The 18,312-nt window shown below is 52.4% G+C and overlaps 1 protein-coding gene across 1 annotated transcript in view; it reads right to left on the bottom strand.

The window, feature by feature from the left end:
• The window catches only part of LOC132576669 (filamin-C), a 204,861-nt gene that overhangs the window by 35,212 nt on the left and 151,337 nt on the right, over positions 1-18,312 (bottom strand). The window contains exons 23-30 of the mRNA XM_060246039.1: positions 16,402-16,558; positions 13,202-13,391; positions 11,309-11,332; positions 9,870-10,117; positions 9,199-9,300; positions 6,304-6,403; positions 3,151-3,291; positions 1,076-1,204 (exon numbers count right to left, since the gene is read on the bottom strand). Coding sequence (XP_060102022.1) covers positions 1,076-1,204; positions 3,151-3,291; positions 6,304-6,403; positions 9,199-9,300; positions 9,870-10,117; positions 11,309-11,332; positions 13,202-13,391; positions 16,402-16,558 — 1,091 coding nt within the window. The remainder of the gene's footprint in view (positions 1-1,075; positions 1,205-3,150; positions 3,292-6,303; positions 6,404-9,198; positions 9,301-9,869; positions 10,118-11,308; positions 11,333-13,201; positions 13,392-16,401; positions 16,559-18,312) is intronic.

Genomic DNA, 18,312 nt, shown 5'->3' with positions numbered 1-18,312 from the left:
GCCTTTGGCCCTGATCCGGATTGCCTTGGCTAGCCTGATCTCATTAGACCTTGAAAGCTAAGCAGAAGTCAGCCCTGATTAGTTACTCGGATGGGAGACCACCAAGGAAGCCCAGGGTTGCTATGCAGAGGCAAGCAATGGCAAACCACCTCTGCTTATCTCTTGCCTTGAAAACCCTACGAGGTCACCATAAGTTTCCACCACCCACTTTCCAGGGCTTGCCTGTCTGCCCTGACCCATACAGGAAGCAACCTCCCCGCAAACACTGGAGGTCCCATTCCCTGCTCCTCGCCACTCTCCCTTTCCCATCCTCCCTCCACCCCTGTCCCAGACAACTCCTGCACCGACAAACCCACTGTCTTGATCCTGGGCCTAGTGAGGCCTGCAGGCCACCGGGAGAAGCCTGCCTAGGAGTTATTACAGAAAGCCTACATTTCCCAGGATCCCCTCTGTCCCTCTGATTGAGTGGCAAGGTTTCGGAGGGAAACTAGCTCAGAGGGGGGGGGACCTGGGAGGAGAGCATAAAAAGGGTCAAGCACAGACAGGGTGGTTTCTTTCCTGGAGAGGCTGCAGGCAGGGAAGTTACCGTATTTGTCTAGAGAGGTTGCGATAGGGCTGCAAAGCCCCTGGTCTAGGCGGGTGGGTGGGTGGGCGGGAGGAACCTTCCCCTGCGTCGCTGGCGCGATGACGTCACCCAGAAGTGACTTCATCAAAATGGCCTCTCTACTCACGAGTTGCTGCCAACTTCTTCAAAGTAACACAGACACCCCATCCCAAGAGGAAGCCTTTCCAATCGGAGACTGGAGCCTCCGGAGGGGGAAAGTCACATGGTGGCTGTGGGGGCGGGGCTTCCCCCCCCTGCCAGCCAGCTGACTGGGGGCGGGAAGGAGCCTGGGAAAGCGGAAGAACCCCCGCAGGGACCTGGGGATTGGCGAGCCAAGTTAAGAGGTATTTATTAATAAGGAGGTCAAGGATGGTTGGTTCTCTGGGATGGTTGGTTCTCCCATACAGACCGTGACCAGAATCATGGCAGCCATTAGAAGGCCCTGTTAGGCCCCTGCTGTGTGACACCCACCTTCGCCAGCATCTTTGGTGACAATCGTGAAAGTGGCTGGCTTGTTGACCATGCCGTGGCTCAGCCCAGGCCCATAGGCGCTCACGTGGCGGGCGTTGATGGCATCCACATAGAACTGAAGTGGACTCCCTGCAGGGGGGAGAGAGAGGGAGGGGGGGACACAGGATCACCAGTGCGGTCTTGCAGTCGAGGTCCTCGGCAGCTCTAATGCAGGCAGTCGGGCGGGACGGTGCCTTGAAAGACATTTCTGCTCCCGGAAAGCTCCCTGCCTCCTACATTCTGGACCCAACTGCAGTCGGAATTGGGATTTTTCTGCTCACAAGAGAATGGCTTCTGTATATCTATTGCAGAGTACAGCTGGGCATACATCTGGCACTGGGGAGCCCCCAACAGAATCCTGCTTGAACATTCCAGTATGAACGTGAACACACATGGAAGTGCCTTCTATTGACTCAGACCCTTGGTCCGTTAAGGTCAGTCTTGTCTACTCAGACTGGCAGTGGCTCTCCAGGGTCTCAGGCAGAGGTCTTTCCCATCACCTCCTGCCTGGTCCTTTTAACTGGAGATGCTGGGGATTGAACCTGGGACCTTCTGCATACCAAGCAGAGGCTCCACCACTGAGCCACAGCCCCACTTCCTGGCTCTCCAGGGTCTCAGGCTGAGGTCTTTCCCATCCCCTCCTACCTGGTCCTTTTAACTGGATATGCTGGGGATTGAACCTGGGACCTTCTACATGTCGAGCAGAGACTCTACCACAGAGTTACAGCCCCACTTCACAGCTCTCCAGGGTCTCAGGCTGAGGTCTTTCCCATCCCCTCCTGCCTGGTCCTTTTAACTGAATATGCTGGGGATTGAACCTGGGACCTTCTGCATACCAAGCAGAGGCTCTACCACTGAGCCAAAGTCCATAGCTCTCCAGGGTCTTAGGTGGAGGTCTTTCCCATCCCCTCCTGACTGGCCCTTTCAACTGGAGATGCCGGGGATCGAACCTGCGATCTTCTGCTCGCCAAGCAGAGGCTCCGCCACTGAACCACAGCCCCACTTCATGGCTCTCCAGGGTCTCAGGCTGAGGTCTTTCCCATCCCCTCCTACCTGGTCCTTTTAACTGGATATGCTGGGGATTGAACCTGGGACCTTCTACATGTCGAGCAGAGACTCTACCACAGAGTTACAGCCCCACTTCACAGCTCTCCAGGGTCTCAGGCTGAGGTCTTTCCCATCCCCTCCTGCCTGGTCCTTTTAACTGAATATGCTGGGGATTGAACCTGGGACCTTCTGCATACCAAGCAGAGGCTCTACCACTGAGCCAAAGTCCATAGCTCTCCAGGGTCTTAGGTGGAGGTCTTTCCCATCCCCTCCTGACTGGCCCTTTCAACTGGAGATGCCGGGGATCGAACCTGGGATCTTCTGCTCGCCAAGCAGAGGCTCCGCCACTGAACCACAGCCCCACTTCATGGCTCTCCAGGGTCTCAGGCTGAGGTCTTTCCCATAACTAATTTTTAAACCTAATCAGAATTTTAATGCTTAAATGTAATTTTGTGTTTTTTGCTTTCTTTGTATAATTGAAAATTGTATGATGTTGTTAGCCGCCCTGAGCCTGCTCCGGCGGGGAGGGCGGGATACAAATAAAATTATCTATCTATCTATCTATCTATCTATCTATCTATCTATCTATCTATCTATCTATCTATCTATCTATCTATCTATCTATCTATCTATCTATCTATCTATCTATCTATCACCTCCTGCCTGGTCCTTGTAACTGGAGGTGTTGGGGATTAAACCTGGGACCTTCTGCCTGCCAAGCAGAGGTTCTACCACTGAGCCACAGCCCCACTTGATGGCTCTCCAGGGTCTCAGGCTGAGGTCTTTCCCATCACCTCCAGCCTGGTCCTTTTAACTGGAGAGGCCGGGGATTGAACCTGGGACCTTCTGCATGCCAAGCAAAGGCTGTACCCCCAAGCCACAGCTCCTCAAACACAGGCAACCAACTCTTGACATTTTCCTTCCACTAAAGGATAATCCAATGGACCCAACTTGGCTCCAAGAAGAGTGCTCCTCTCTCCAGAGCTCACCTGGGATGTGGTTGCCATCATATTTGATGTCCATCTCATGCAGACCCTTCTCCACAGGGGCGTATTTCACCGTCACGGTGCCATCCTTGTTATCAGTGATGTGGGGACGCGCAGTCTTGCCAGAAGGCATTCGTACTTCACCTGCAAGGATAGAAACAGAAGAACATCAGAAGAGCCCTCACATTGTGGCCATCCAGTTCCTCTGGAGGTCCAACAATAGGGCAGGGAGGCCAAGGCCTTCCGCTGATAAGAGCATCTGCATTGTCTTCATCTTGGGCACCACGGTGTCCACTGACATTTTTCTTGGCCCACACAAAAGATTTTCAGGAACTGGGCAGGGCTTCTAATTGTCCAAGGGAGACCTGATTGGCTGTGCAGATTTTTTAAAAAGTTGCCGTGGCAGCAGCTCCATCACAAAGCAAGGAGCATCACTGTGTGACTGAAGGGAAGCTGTGCCTATGAGGAAAATTATTTTTAAACAATAGCTTCATTTTACAAAGGCATCCTGTTCAGCAGGGGTTTCTCCCTGAAATGTTGAAGTTAACATCAGAATTCCACACAGCCTCACTCCCTGGCATTTGGGAGTTGGCTTGGCCTCCTATGGCAGCCATTTTGTGGTTGGCTTGGCCTCCTGCGGCAGCCATTTTGTGGATGCGCCCACCATCTCCTGTCAGATTCCAAAGGTGCCCACAGGCTCAAAAAGGATGGGGCAGGGCCTACTTATCCATTGGTCACCATAAGCACAGTGCCTAGGGCCCACAATCCTTTTAGCGGCCCACAGAAATGTTTAATTTCTTTAAAATCAGAAGAAAAAACCAAACTTTAGGTTAAGGAAAATGTTTTTTCCCTCACATCAGAAAAAAATGGAAATGTTTGAGCCCATGAAAACCGACTAAATCTTGCCTAAAGAATAAAATAAAATGCTGAAGTATTTTTAAAAAATATTTTTTGATATTGACATTTTCTCTCTCTCGGGCTTGACTTCGCGAACGAAGATTTAAGGAGGGTGCAGTAGTCCACGTCTGCTGCAGGCTCGCTGGTGGTTGAAATTGACATTATTATAGTATTGACATTATTATAGTAGGAAAAGCACCTAAGGCCCATGGAAGTCATAACGTGGCCCTGGATTCGGGAAATTAAGAAATTACAGTCTGGCAGTGGGTGTAATGTAGCCAGGAGATCCAAAGATCATCTGGCATCCTGAAACTCTAGCTCTTTCCATGGTGAGCCAGGTTTTAGTGTTTGGGCTGAGAGAACTGTGACCCAGTTGACTTCAAGTGGAGAATAGAACCTGGCACTCCAGATCAGAGTCCACTGCAGCACAATGGCTCTCCCCTGCTGTCGAGTAAACAGTGAAGACATACAACTCACCTGGACGGTGAGAGACCAACAAGTCCATCACACTGTGGCAGGCTAAGACCGTCTGTGTCTGACCCCACCCATCTCCAGCCAATCCAGTTGTCCTCCCTCCATCATAATCTGTCTCCCACAGAGCCTGGAAGGGGGGGGGGGCGCATCACAAAAGGGAACCAGCAAGGGCCAGCCTGAGTGAGGTCAACTAGATTCCTCTCTCCAAACACGTTTAACCTGAGGAGGATTGTAGGATTGCCAGCTCCACACTAGGGAATTTCTGGAGATTTAGGGGTGGTGCCAAGCGAGAATGGAGTTTGGGGAAGGAGAGAGCTCAATGGTGATAGGAGCCATTGAATCCAACCTCTGAAAGAGCCAAGTCCTCCAAGAGAACTGATTCTGACAGCCTGGAGATTGGCTGCGATTCCAAGAGAACTCCAGGGCTCGCCAGGAGGTTGGCAGTCCTAGAGAACAGCCTTCCTTGGCTGAACTGCAGGACATATATATCATAAAAATAATCTGAAACCTTGATTGATCCTAAATTAAGAACACCAGAAGAGCCCTGTTGGATCAGACCAGTGAGGGTTCATATACTGCAGCCTCCCATCTCACACAGTGCCCAACCAGTTCCTTTGGAGAGGCCGAGGCCTTCCCCTGAGAAGAGCATCAGAAGAGCCCTGCTGGATCAGACCAGGGAGGGTCAATCTAGTCCAGCCTCCTGTCTCACAAAGAGGCCAACCAGTTCCTCTGGAGGGACAACAACAGGGCAGAGAGGCCGAGGCCTTCCCCTGAGAAGAGCATCAGAAGAGCCCTGCTGGATCAGACCAGAGAGGGTCAATCTAGTCCAGCCTCTTGTCTCACACAGTGGCCTCAATCAGTTCCCCCGGAGGGTAAGCAGCAGGGCAGAGAGGCTGAGGCCTTCATAAAAACATCAGAAATGCCCTGCTGGATCAGGCTAGTTCAGCATCCTGTCTCACACAGTGGCCAACCAGTTCCTCTGTAGATTCAAAAGAGGGCAGAGAGGCTGAAACCTTCAGAAGAACCTCAGAAGAGCCCTGCTGGATCAGACCAGGGAGGGTCCATCTAGTCCAGCCTCCTGTTTCACACAGAGGCCAACCAGTTCCTCTGGAGGGCCAACAACAGGGCAGAGAGGCTGAGGCCTTCATAAGAACATCAGAAGAGCCCTGCTGGATCAGACCAGGGAGGGTCCATCTAGTCCAGCCTCCTGTCTCACACAGGGGCCAACCAGTTCCTCTGAAGGGCCAACAGGGCAGAGAGGCTGAGGCCTTCATAAGAACATCAGAAGAGCCTGCTGGATCAAACCAGGAAGGTTCCATCTAGTCCAGCCTCCTGTCTCACACAGCTCCTCTGGAGGGCCAACAACAGCTAGCAACCATTGATAGTCTTCTACTCCATGAATCTAATTCCCTTTCAAAGCTGTTTATTTCTGTGGCCAACACTTCATCCTCTGGCAACGAACTCCACATTTTAATCCCTCTCTGGGTCAAGCAGTATGTCCTTTTGTCCTTCCTGAGCCTACTGCCCATGAACTTCACTGGATGCTGTCGAGTCCTAGACTCCGCAAAGGCAGAGGGAGAAAAGGTCATCTCCCTCCACCTGCGGCATAATTTGATAGACCTCTACCTGTCGCACCTAATCGTCAGCTTCTTCTCCTAGGGAATTATTTCGAACCCAGGCTCCTCTTCCCCAACGCTTCATCGAGGACCCCACATCCACCCCATGGGAGGTCACTGAAGCCCCCCAGCTCCAGCTCTGCCCCACGTCCACAGTCTCACTTCTCACCTGTGATCTCCCCCTTCTGGACAGTGAAGGGGATAACCAGGTTGAAAGGCCGCAGCATAGAATCCACGGTCTCCGGAGGGGCGACGGGCTCATCCGTGGCCTGGTGAGGAGCGGGGAAAGGGGGCCAGGGAGAGAAAACAGATTGGGGGGGGGGGTAGAAGAGAGAGGCACAGAGAGAGAGAGCTAAGTACAGAGCACAAAAGACCATCCATAAGTAAGCAAAGGAGAAGGAGCCAATAGCCCCAATAGAGCTGGGGATGGAGCATGCAGACCGAAGAAGGTAGAGCTGCTAGAAGACAGTGAGAAAGACACCCCAATAAATATATATATATATCCCAAGAAAGAGGGGAAGAAATAGCTCTGAGTGGAGAAATGGCAGGCAAGAGGAGGCCAGCGATGAAGCATCGGACCTGGCTCTGATAAACGCATGAAGTTGCCTTCTACCAAATTAGACCCAAGTCCATCAGGCAGGGAGCAGCTCTCCAGGGTCTCAGGAAAAGGTCCATCATATCACCTCCTGCCTGATGCCGGGGATTGAACCTGGGACCTTCTGCATGCCAAGCTGAGACTCTAACACTGAGCCACAGCCCCACTTCATGGTTCTCCAGGGTCTCAGGCTGAGGTCTTTCCCACCCCTCCTGCCTGGTCCTTTCAACTGGAGATGCCAGGGATGGAATCCGGGACCTTCTGCATGCTGAGCAGAGGCTCTACCACTGAGCCAAAGCCCCTCCCCATGAAGTTGCCTTCTACTGAGTCAGACCCTCGCGATCCGTCAAGGTAAGGATTGCCTACTCAGACTAGCAGCGGCTCTCCAAGGCAGAGGTCTTTCTCGTCATTTACTGCCTGGTCCTTTCAACTGGAGATGCCGGGGATTGAACCTGGGACCTTCTGTGTGCAAAGCAGAGGCATTTCCACTGAGCCACAGGCCCTCCAATAAAAAAATGTGGACAAGAGCACACATAAAATTGCCTTATACTGAATCAGACCCTTGGGACATCAGGAGCAGTCTTGTTTACTCTGACGAACAGTGAACCTCTACGGACTCAGACAAAGGTCTTTTGCGTCACCTCCTGCCTGATCCTTTGAACTAAAGATGCCGGGGATTGAATCTGGGACCTTCTGCATGCCAAGCAGAGGCTATGCCCCTGAGCCACAGCCCCACTTCATGGCTCCCCGTGGTCTCAAGGCCGAGGTCTTTCCCATCCCCTCCTGCCTGGTCTTTTTAACTGGAGAAGTTGGGGATTGAATCTGGGACCTTCTGCATGCCAAGCACAGGCTCTAGCATTAAGCCACAGCCCCACTTCATAGCTCTCCAGGGTCTCAGGCTGAGGTCTTTCCCATCCCCTCCTGCCTGGTCCTTTAAACTGGAGAAGTTGGGGATTGAATCTGGGACCTTCTGCATGCCAAGCAGAGGCTTTACCACTGATCCACAGCCTCTCCCTACTGTGTCCCACGCCTTCAAGCCAGGTCTCCAGAGATGCTATTTTGCACTTCCCCAAAGAAACCTTGCTGGCTGGTTGAGTTGGGATGTAGGAAGTTGGCTAAGAAGATATTGGATTTATATCCCGCCCTATACTCTGAATCTCAAAGTCTCGGAGCAGTCACAATCTCCTTTACCTTCCCCTCTCCAACAACAGACACCCTGTGAGGTGGGTGGGCCTGAGAGAGCTCTCACAGCAGTTCCCCTTCCAAGGACAACCTCTGCCAAAGCTATGGCTGACCCAAGGCCATTCCAGCTCCTGCAAGTGGAGGAGTGGGGAATCAAACCCGGTTCTCCCAGATAAGAGAGCTCTGGCTGACCCAAGGCTATTCCAGCAGCTGTAAGTGGAGGAGTGGGGAATCAAACCCGGTTCTCCCAGATAAGAGAGCTCTGGCTGACCCAAGGCCATTCCAGCAGCTGCAAGTAGAGGAGTGGGGAATCAAACCCGCTTAAGAGAGCTATGGCTGAACCAAGGCCATTCCAGCAGCTGCAAATGGAGGAGTGGGGAATCAAACCCCGTTTGCCCATATAAAAGAGCTATGGCTGACCCAAGGCCATTCCAGCAGGTGAAAGTGGAGGAGTGGGGAATCAAACTCCGTTCTCCCAGGTAAGAGAGCTCTGGCTGACCCAAGGCCATTCCAGTAGCTGCAAGTGGAGGAGGGGGGAATCCAACCCGGTTCTCCCAGATAAGAGAGCTATGACTGATCCAAGGCCATTCCAGCAGCTTCAAGGGGAGGAGTGGGGAATCAAACCCGGTTCTCCCAGATAAGAGAGGTACATCTGACCCAAGGCCATTCCAGCAGCTGCAAGTGGAGGAGTGGGGAATCAAACCCAGTTCTCCCAGATAAGAGAGCTCTGGCTGACTCATGGCCATTCCAGCAGCTGCAAGTGGAAGAGTGGGAATCAAACCCGGTTCTCCCAGATAAGAGAGCTATGGCTGACCCAAGGCCATTCCAGCAGGTGCAAGTGGAGGAGGGGGGAATCAAACCCGGTTCTCCCAGATAAGAGAGCTCTGGCTGACTCATGGCCATTCCAGCAGCTGCAAGTGGAAGAGTGGGAATCAAACCCGGTTCTCCCAGATAAGAGAGCTCTGGCTGACCCAAGACCATTCCAGCAGGTGCAAGTGGAGGAGGGGGGAATCAAACCCGGTTCTCCCAGATAAGAGAGCTCTGGCTGACCCAAGGCCATTCCAGCAGGTGCAAGTGGAGGAGGGGGGAATCAAACCCGGTTCTCCCAGGTAAGAGTCCTCACACTTCACCACTACGCCAAACTGGTGTCAAGTCCTCACATCTCGGATGACAAATGCTCTGAGGGACAATTTCAGGAGAACTGCCACCACGCCACCCCCCCAAAGAGAAGGAGAGAGGCAGCAAGAGCAAGACAGAGGCTGAGAGGCGAGAACAGGCTCTCGGTACCCAGTGTGTGGGGTAGCCACCACCGGCTTGGTGAGCCGGGAAAGGCTGCTGGAGTTGGACGCTGTCGCCGGGCTCTTCGACTTGGGGGACGGTGTCACAGGCCTGGTGGGAAGCAAGGGACAGGTCAGCGGACGTGCTGGCAGCACAGCTGCCCGTGGAGTTTCACAGAGCGGTCACCCTGCCCCCTTCTAGCGGTGTCAGATAACCTGCAGGCTCTGGAGGACACCAAGTCCCTTCTACACGAACACACATGAATCAGACTCTCAGCCCCCCAAAGTCAGTGTTGTGTATTCCAGGGGTGTCAAACATGTGGCTCTGGGGCTGAATCAGGCCCCCAGAGGGCTCCTATCAAGCCCCCAAGCAACTGGCTGTTGTCTGCTTCCTTCTGCCTCTCTTGCTTCCTTCTGCATCACAGTAGCTCTGCTGTGCGATTGAGAGAGCCTGGCAAAGCACAGCTCGCTTTGCCAGGCTTGCTCAATCGCACAGGAGCTACAGAGCAAAACCTCTACTCTTTCCATTGGCTGAGGTTCCTCCACCTTCCTGGCTAGCTGCTTTCTAGAAGACGGGGCCGCCTCCTCTGCCACCGGGGTTGGCTTTAGGGTGTTAACAGACTGAGTTTGGCCAAGGCAAGCCCCCGCCCCCCCCCCCCCCCAGTCCTATTCCAGACTCACCACCACGTGGAAGGGGCTGTTGGGGATCTGTTCGCCCCCAAAGCGGATGGTGATGATGTATTTGCCAGGCTCGGGGGCCGTGTAGTAGATGTCGAAGGTGCCGTCATGGTTCTCCACCACATCCACGTCGAGCTCTGCCCCATCCGGCGTGGACACCTTGCAAGTCACCTTTCCTTTCCCCGCTGCCTTGGCATCCACGGTGATCACCGTTTCCTCTCCGATCTGGATGGTGGGTCCCAGGCAGGTCCCTGCGAGTCATAGAATCATAAAATCCTAGAGTTGGAAGGGACCTCCAGGGTCATCTAGTCCAACCCCCTGTGCAATGCAGGAAACTCACAAACGCCTCCCCCTAAATTCACAGGATCTTCATTGATGTCAGATGGCCATCTAGCCTCTGTTTAAAAACCTCCAAGGAAAGAGAGCCCACCTCCTCCCAAGGAAGCCTGTTCCACTGAGGAAGTTCTTCCTAATGTTGAGCCGGAAACTCTTTTGATTTAATTTCAACCCGTTGGTTCTGGTCCTACCTTCCGGGGCCACAGAAAACAATTCCACAACATCCTCTATATGACAGCCCTTCAAGTACTTGAAGATGGTGATCCTATCACCTCTCAGCCGCCTCCTCTCCAGGTTAAACATCCCCAGCTCCTTCAACCTTTCCTCAGAGGCCTTGGTCTCCAGACCCCTCACCATCTTCGTCACTCTCCTCTGGACCCTTTCCAGCTTGAAATGTGGCGCCCCAAACTGAACACAAGACTCCAGGTGAGGTCTTACCAGAGCAGAGTAAAGCGATACCATCAGTGCACGTGATCTGGACACTAGGCTTCTGTTGATACAGCCCAAAATTGCATCGGCCTTTTTAGCCACCGCATCACACTGTTGGCTCATGTTCAGTGTATGACCCACTAAGACCATCAAAAGGATGGCAGTCGGGGGAGCAGAGGAAGAACGAAGACCAGCGGGGAAGTCACGTCAAGACCCAGCGTGGCCCTGTGGTGAGGCTACTGGCCTAGGATCAGAAGGATCCGGGATTCCGTTCCTTGCCCTTTCTTCAAAGGTGACTCCCACCCGTTTTGAGTTTGAGTTTGAGGAGTGGGGAATCAAACCCGGTTCTCCCAGATAAGAGTCCACACACTTCACCACTACACCAAACTGGCTCTCCATTGGGCCATGTCCTGTATTTTTCTGTATTCCTCAGGAACCATAAAGTTTGGGTTTCTCATTAAATCAGTCACACCACTCACTTTCCTTCAGCCTAACCTACCTCACAGGGGTGCTGTGAGGATAAAACAAAACTTCCCGAAATCCCTGGGAAGGGTGAACTTTGGGCTACTTGGGAGGGCAGGAAAGGAGGAGGGAAAGGGCAATATAACTGTGCGCAGCTGGGTCGTGATCCGAACTCTCCCCCCAAGGCCTGCGCCAGACGTCTCACGGGTACTTACCCAATCCGTGGCCTCCGATGGACACTGCGGAGAGAGAGAAGGAAACAGCCAATGAGATCTTCCCTTTGTGGGCGTTGCGTAGACCAAGGAAGCTAACTGGGGCTGGGGGGGTGTAGGGGAAGGAGGGTGTGGTTCAACTGAATGGCGATGTTTGGCGGTGCGAGAATGACCCTGCCCAGGGAAGTCCAGCTAGGTTTGGAGCAGAGCAGGGGGGGAAGATGGGATGCCTCTTTCTCCGTCTGGCAGAATTCCTGCGCAGCAGGTCGAAACACTTCAGGCACAGATTTCCAGACCACAGAGGGGAAGCAGTTAAGGGAGCTTCACCAATGGAATGTTCGCCTGTTCAAAAGGGGCTAAGAGCCAAAAGGGCTTTGCCAGAAAAAAAAAGGGAAGAGGGGAGACACCCTAACAGAATTGGGGGCTTCCAGATTTAAAACATTTGGGCCAGTCAGTGCATTTCATAGAATCACCGAATTCTAGAGTTGGAAGGGACTTCCAGGGTCATCTAGTCCAATCCCCTGCACAATGCAGGAAACTCACAAAGACCTCCCACTAAATTCACAGGATCCTCATTGCTGTCAGATGGCCATCTAGCCTCTGTTGAAAAACCTCCAAGGAAGGAGAGCCCACAGCCTCCCGAGGAAGCCTGTTCCACTGAGGAACCACTCTAAACTCACAAACACCTCCCCCTAAATTCACAGGATCCTCATTGCTGTCAGATGGCCATCTAGCCTCTCTTGAAGAACCTCCAAGGAAGGAGAGCCCACCACCTCCCGAGGAAGCCTCTTCCACTGAGGAAACTCACAAATACCTCCCCCTAAATTCACAGGATCCTCATTGCTGTCAGATGGCCATTTAGCCTCTGTTGAAAAACCTCCAAGGAAGGAGAGCCCACTGCCTCCCCAGGAGGAATCCTGTTCCACTGAGGAACCGCTCTAAACTCACAAACGCCTCCCCCTAAATTCACAGGATCTTCATCGCTGTCAGATGGCCATCTAGCCTCTGTTTTAAAACCTCCAAGGAAGGAGAGCCCACCACCTCCCCAGCAGGAAGTCTGTTCCGCTGAGGAACCACTCTAACGGTCAGAAAGTTCTTCCTAATAGAATATAGGTTCATAGAGTTGGAAGGGACCTCCAGGGTCATCGAGTCCAACCCCCTGCACAATGCAGGAAACTCACAAACCCCTCTCCCTAAAGTAACAGGATCTTCATTGCTGTCAGATGGCCACCTAGCCTCTGTTGAAAAACCTCCAAGGAAGGAGAGCCCACCATCTCCCAAGGAGGAAGCCTGTTCCACTGAGGAATCGCTATAAACTCACAAACCCCTCCCCCTAAATTCACAGGATCTCCATTGCTGTCAGATGGCCATCTAGCCTCTGTTGAAAACCCTCCAAGGAAGGAGAGCCCACCACCTCCCCAGCAGGAAGTCTGTTCCGCTGAGGAATCACTCTAATGGTCAGGAAGTTCTTTCTAATGTTGAGCTGGAAACTCTTCTGATTTAATTTCAACCCATCGGTTCTGGTCCTACCTTCCGGGGCCACAGAAAACAATTCTGCACCATCCTCTATAGGACAGCCCTTCAAGGAAGATGGTGATCCTATCCCCTCTCAGCCGCCTCCTCTCCAGGCTAAACATACCCAGCTCCTTTCTCTGAGCACTACATTCTAAACTTTCCCTCCCAGACCTCCGAGGAAAAGCTCTGCTGCCAGTGGATTCCCAAAGGGGCAGGGAGGAAAAACTAGCTGGGTGGGATATACCCCTCTATGGAGGAAAACCGGATGGCAATGGAAGAGAATGTCTGCCTGGTTCGGCAGCTGACTCCTCCTCTATGGGAGGTCAGTCTGGTTGGGGGGCGGGGCTACACAAGGGGCTTCTGGGAGTCACCACCACCCACCTGTGACAAGGCACTTGCTGGCATCCCCAGCTGGGAGGGCGTGGATGCGGAAGGGCGAATAGGGGATCTCGTCGCCGCCGTATTTGATGGTGATGGTGTAGCGTCCGGTCATGTCCGGCACGTAAGAGACTGTGTAGGTCCCGTCTCCGTTGTCCCGAATGTTGGCCTTTTTCGGCTTGCCCTCGGGGTCCTGCGAGACAGAAATGGGTGGGGCGGGGTTGGCAGTTGCACAGTTGTTAGCCAGTCGACACTGCAAAGAAGTGCACGCCGCAGGAAACTCGCTTGATAAAAAGCTGCATCCACATTTGATATAAATAATTATGCTATAGAACGCATTTTTATTTTCTGCATTTTCTTTTGTATTATCTCTTTGTTTTCCTATAAATATATTGAAGAGGAGAGTGCAGCGGTATAGTTCACCTGGTATAGTTCTTGGATTAGTTGGGAAAGGAAAGGAAAGGCCACCTGTGCAAGCAACAGTCGTTTCCAACTCTGGGGTGACCTTGCTTTCACAACGTTTTCACAGCAGACTTTTTGACGGGGTGGTTTGTCATGGCCTTCCCCAGTCATCTTTTTGACGGGGTGGTTTGTCATGGCCTTCCCCAGTGCTACGGTCACCTCAAGAATAGATCACTGTAATGCTCTCTACATGGGGCTACCCCTGACGCTAACCCGGAGACTACAACTAGTGCAGAACGCTGCGGCACGGCTGTTAATGGGGCTACCACGACGGGAGCACATTCGGCCAGTGCTGAGAGAGCTGCACTGGTTGCCTGTTGTGTTCCGAGTTCGCTTCAAGGTGCTGGTATTAACCTTTAAAGCCCTTTATGGTCAGGGACCTGCCTATCTACGGGACCGCCTTTCCCCATATATTCCCCAGAGAGCACTGCGATCAGGGACAAAAAATCTGCTGTCTGCCCCTGGCCCAAAAGAAGCCAGGCTATGCGCAACAAGATCTAGGGCCTTCTCGGTGGCAGCACCAGAACTCTGGAACACCCTCCCAGAAGCTATAAGGGCCCTGAGGGATTTGTCGGCGTTCCGCAGGGCCTGTAAGACCGAACTGTTTAGACAGGCTTTTCTGGTTGACTGAAAATGGGCTGCCACCGGACATCCTACAGAAGCTGGTGGTCATAGTCAGAACCGAATACCGCCAGACTGAATTGAGATAGCGTAATAGTTTTAAACTGATAAATGTATTATGGTTTTATATGTTTTATGGAATTGATTGTTTTTATGATACTGTAAGCCGCCCTGAGTCCGCTTGCGGAGAGGGCGGGATATAAATGCAAAGTAATAAATAAATAAATAATAATAATCTTCATTCGGCCGGGTCTTCAGGCTCTGCACTGGCTCCCAATAATATACCGAGTTTGGTACAAGGGGCTGATCATCATCTTTAAAGCCCTATATGGCCTGGGACCTGCCTACCTGAAGGACCGTCTCTCCCCACATGTTCCCCAGAGAGTACTGAGATCGGGAACCCAAAATCTTCTCGCTATCCCTGGGCCAAAAGAAGCCCGCCTAAAATCTACTAGGGACAGGGCCTTCTCTGTTATGGCCCCTACATGGTGGAACCAGCTGCCGGAGGAGGTGAGGGCCCTGCGGGACCTTATTCAGTTCCGCAGGGCCTGTAAGACAACCCTCTTCCGGCTAGCTTACACCTAACTTACACCTAACTGATATGAGAAATTAAATGTAGCTTTACCAGATTCCTGCTATACACACTGTTGTAATGTTTAATGTTTTAAGGTTTTAAATGTTTATGTATTTAAATGCTAGTTTAATTTTATGTTCGACTATCTGTTGTGAGCCGCCCTGAGCCACCTTCGTGGGAAGGGCGGGATAGAAATCATAAATAAATAAATAAATAAAAATCTACACCTTCCCCCCAGCAAGCTGGGGACTCATTTGACCGACCTCAGAAGGATGGAAGGCTGAGTCAACCTCGAGCCGGCTACCTGAACCCAGCTTCCGCTGGAAGGGAACTCAGGTCGTGAGCAGAGAGTTCACACCACAGTACTGCAGTCCTGCTGTTTTACCAGGGGCCGCTGTTAGTTGGAAGGCACGCTTCTAAATCAGAGTTTTTGACATCTATCTCTGCCCCTCTCGCCCTAGAAACTAGCACGACATCTTTTAAAGAAAAACGGCTTCCATTTCTGGAATATACTGCATCTAAAAACATCTTACCCAGTAACACAACTTATCTTCACTTTCTCTCACTATTATTCTAATTCAGGGGTGGCCAACAGTAGCTCTCCGGATGTTTTTTTCTTGCCTACAACTCCCATCAGCCCCAACCAGCATGGCCAATGGCTGGGGCTGATGGGAGTTGTAAGCAAAAAACATCTGAGAAGAAGAAGAAGAAGAAGAAGAAGAAGAAGAAGAAGAAGAAGAAGAAGAAGAAGAAGAAGAAGAAGAAGAAGAAGAAGAAGAAGAAGAATTGCAGATTTATATCCCGCCCTTCTCCCTGAATCAGAGACTCAGAGCGGCTTACAATCTCCTATGTCTTCTCCCCTCACAACAGACACCCTGTGAGGTGGGTGGGGCTGGAGAGGGCTCTCACAGCAGCTGCCCTTTCAAGGACAACCTCTGCCAGAGCTCTGGCTGACCCAAGGCCACTCCAGCAGCTGCAAGTGGAGGAGTGGGGAATCAAACCCGGTTCTCCCAGATAAGAGAGCTCTGGCTGACCCAAGGCCATTCCAGCAGGTGCAAGTGCAGGAGTGGGGAATCAAACCTGGTTCTCCCAGATAAGAGTCCGCACACTTAACCACTACACCAAACTGGCTCTGGAGAGCTACTGTTGCCCACTCCTGTTCTAATTTATGCTATCCCCTCTTTCTCTTTTTATTTAAGTATTCCCTTTTGTTTGGCTAAGAGCCCCGTTGCGCAGAGTGCGAAAGCTGCAGTACTGCAGTCCTAAGCTCTAGTCACGACCTGAGTTCGATCCCCAGTGGAAGCTGGGTTTTCAGGCAGCCGGCTCGAGGTTGACTCAGCCTTCCATCCTTCCGAGGTCAGTCAAATGAGTACCCAGCTTGCTGGGGGGGGAAGTGTATATCATGCCTTTGTAAGCCGCCCTGAGCCTGCCTTGGCGGAGAGGGCGGAATATAAATAAAAAATTATTATTATTGTTGTTGTTGTTTTAAATTCCATTTGATGTTCAGGTTTATCTCCCTGCCCTACCCTGCAAGCCTGACACTCACCAAAATTTGCACTGTGAGCAGCCCTTCCCCTGCATCCCGGGCATCGATGGTGAACTCCACCGGGAGACTGGCGGGGATGCCGGAGGCGTTGAGGCCTGGTCCGCTGGCTCGTACTTTGCTGGCGTCGTGGGCTGGGAGCACCTTGATCTTGAACGGGCTACAAGGAATCACAGATGGCCATCAGAGAGGGAAGGTCTGGCTGGGTTGGGACGGCTTCAGGACCCTCGAGACCTAACGGGGACCTGCCTGGGAGGCGGTGGCTGCGGATTCTGGCAGGGGTGGGACGTCTACGTTTGCCAACTCTGGGTAGGAAAATGCCTGGAGATTTGGGGGGTGGAGCCTGGGAAGGGGGGAACGTAGGGTGGGGGAGGCCTTAGAGCGGGAGGGGGGGCCAAACGGTGACTCTTAAGCCCCCACCACCCCATCAGCCAGCTTGGAGAAGGCATTTGTCTCTTCAGAACATTTCTCCAAGCCAAGCCAGCTGGTGGCTTGGAGAATGCATTTAAAATTAAAGTTGCTTTCTTTCCACCTCTCCCTTACAATCTATTTTCCTTCCTTCCCTTCCTCCTTCCTTCCCTGTCTTTCTCTTTCTCCTTCCCTGCCTTCCTTCCTGCTTCCTTCCTTCCCTCTTTCTTCTACCCTTCCTTCTCTCCTTCGCTTCCTTCCCTGTCTTTCTCTTTCTCCTTCCCTTCCTTCCCTCCTTCCTTGTCTTTCTCTTTCTATTTCCCTTCCTTCCTTCCCTTCCTCCTTCCTTCCCTGCCCTGTCTTTCTCTTTCTCATTCCTTCCTTCCCTTCTTCCTTCCCTGTCTTTCTTTCTCCTTCCCTTCCTTCCTCCTTCCTTCTTTCCCTCTTTCTTCTACCCTCCCTTCTCTCCTTTGCTTCCTTCCTTCCCTCCTTCCTTCCCTTCTTCCTTCCTTCCTTGTCTTTCTTTCTCCTACCCTTCCTTCCCTCCTTCCCTTCCTTCCTTCCCTGTCTTTCTCTTTCTCCTTCCCTTCCTTCCTTCCCTGTCTTTCTCTTTCTCCTTCCTTCCTTCTTTCCTCCCTCCCAACATCTAACGTTCATGCCTTGTGGCTCTCAAACAATCGGAGATTTAGTCTCTGTGGCTCTTCCGTTAAGCAAGTTTGCCCCCCCCGCCCTAGAGCCTTTGTACTTTGCTTCCCTCAGTCCATCTGGTTAAGGCTCTAGTCGAGTGACAACCTAGCTGGGCGCACAATTCCACAAGATCTCCAGGCCCCAACTGTGCTGCCTCAGAGGCCGCCATTTTCTCCAGACGTCCACCGGGACACAGACTTGTGTTCAGCCCTAACGCATACACCTGTGGAAAGCTTGACGCAAGACAGACACACACAGCTGAACAAATGGCAGGTCCTGGGTGCTGGCCCTTGGCCATGGAGACAGCGGGCAGCTCTATTAGCCACAGTGTGTGTGTGTATATGCGTCGTGTGGAGATGAGGCGTAATTCTGGGAGTTCTCTGGGCCCCACAAAGCGGGTGGCAGCCACTAATTCCCGCAAGGGGGTACTGAGGAATGGGAGAGCAGGATGGCCACTCTCAGCTGACGCAAAAGGGGCACTTTGGCTTCGATCTCTCCCTGTCTCACCGCGCGGCTGTCCCCTGGTTCTGTCCTCAAAGCCTGCCCACATGGAATCTTTGAGGCCCTGGCCCAGAGCACGCTCTCTCAAGCGATCTGCCCACTCTCTGCCAGATGGACAAGGCTTTTGGCCAGGCTAAATGCAGGGCCGCCATCCAATCCATCTGAGGCGGGGAGTGGAAAGCAGCTGAGATTCCTCCCAGGCCAGAGGTCCACCGGGACACATACTTGCGTTCAGCCCTAACGCATACGCCTATGGAGAGCTTGACGCAAGACAGACACACACAGCTGAACAAATCACAGGTCCTGGGTGCTGGCACT

The sequence above is a fragment of the Heteronotia binoei genome, chromosome 8 (assembly GCF_032191835.1).
Source record: "Heteronotia binoei isolate CCM8104 ecotype False Entrance Well chromosome 8, APGP_CSIRO_Hbin_v1, whole genome shotgun sequence".
NCBI lineage: Eukaryota > Metazoa > Chordata > Lepidosauria > Squamata > Gekkonidae > Heteronotia > Heteronotia binoei.
The sequence above is the reverse complement of the archived record's forward strand: the minus strand, read 5'-3'. Positions and strand labels throughout refer to the sequence as shown.